The sequence below is a fragment of the Pseudochaenichthys georgianus genome, chromosome 2 (assembly GCF_902827115.2).
Source record: "Pseudochaenichthys georgianus chromosome 2, fPseGeo1.2, whole genome shotgun sequence".
In the NCBI taxonomy this organism is placed as follows: Eukaryota; Metazoa; Chordata; class Actinopteri; order Perciformes; family Channichthyidae; genus Pseudochaenichthys; species Pseudochaenichthys georgianus.
Genome location: NC_047504.1, coordinates 6,018,583 through 6,019,537, shown reverse-complemented (window position 1 = coordinate 6,019,537; position 955 = coordinate 6,018,583). Strand labels below are relative to the sequence as shown.

At 51.2% G+C, this 955-nt stretch overlaps 1 protein-coding gene across 1 annotated transcript in view; it reads right to left on the bottom strand.

Moving 5' to 3' along the window:
- Positions 1-750, bottom strand: part of LOC117456632 (transmembrane protein 47-like) — a 17,836-nt gene extending 17,086 nt beyond the window's left edge. Inside the window, exon 1 of the mRNA XM_034096571.2 lies at positions 334-750. Within this exon, the coding sequence (XP_033952462.1) occupies positions 334-562 (229 nt within the window). The 5' untranslated portion in view covers positions 563-750. The remainder of the gene's footprint in view (positions 1-333) is intronic.
- Positions 751-955: the final 205 nt, after the last annotated feature.

Genomic DNA, 955 nt, shown 5'->3' with positions numbered 1-955 from the left:
TTTTCCTTCAAAAAGCAGAAATAATATTCAAAATCACAATGAATGCAAATCTTTTGGAAGTTAATTCCAGCCTGCATAATTTCTTCATCTCAACTCCACACTAATTAGTGTGGCTATCCCAGTGGAGTCACAGTATGAGGCTTTGGATAGAGACAGCAATAGTCTACACTTATTATATATTTGGGCATGTTGAGGAAGCATCTCTTAATCATGTCATAAGATCAACTCTTTGTTATCTACCATACAAACAGCTCCTGATTACGCATAATATAAGACACCTGGTAATAACCGGGTGTATACTAATATAATAATAAGCCCTAAATCCTGATTTACCTGAAACCAGCGTGCTGCTGCACTGCCAGTTGTCGGTGCTGGCAGGCTTCCAGCAGGACTCCCACAGGGACAGGTAGTACTGGTCGTCGGCAGTCACCCACGCGGGGCTCATCACGGCACCCACATCCAGGCAGAGCGCGAGGAAGACGCACACCAGCCCGACCAGCTTCAGCGGCGTGATCGGTGAGCTGCGCGCCGAATCCTCCGTCTCGGTGACCGCAGACGACATAGTGCGGAGGAGAAGGGGACCGCTTCAGAAAACAGGGGAGAGAGCCGGTGTGTGGATGTACTCCTTCCTTCCTGATGATGATGGATGCGAGTGGTGTTGTTGTTGCCGCTGCTGGTGGACCCGCAGCCGCCTGCGTTGCGCGCTGGTCGGACGCTGTGCCTGGGCACCGCTCCGCCGCGCCCCGGATATCTCCCTGTTTACCGCGCTGACGTCAAGGCTCCGAGGGATCAGCAGGTGCCACAGGGTCCTAAATAGAGAGAGGGGAGAGAAGAGCCCCTTACCCGACTGGAGATGTTGGGAACACTGAGAACCTGAGACCAAATTCATAGAGACTTGGAGCCATTTACCAAACTCTGTGTGCGCATCAGAAACACGTTTATTAAGTAGGTTTAC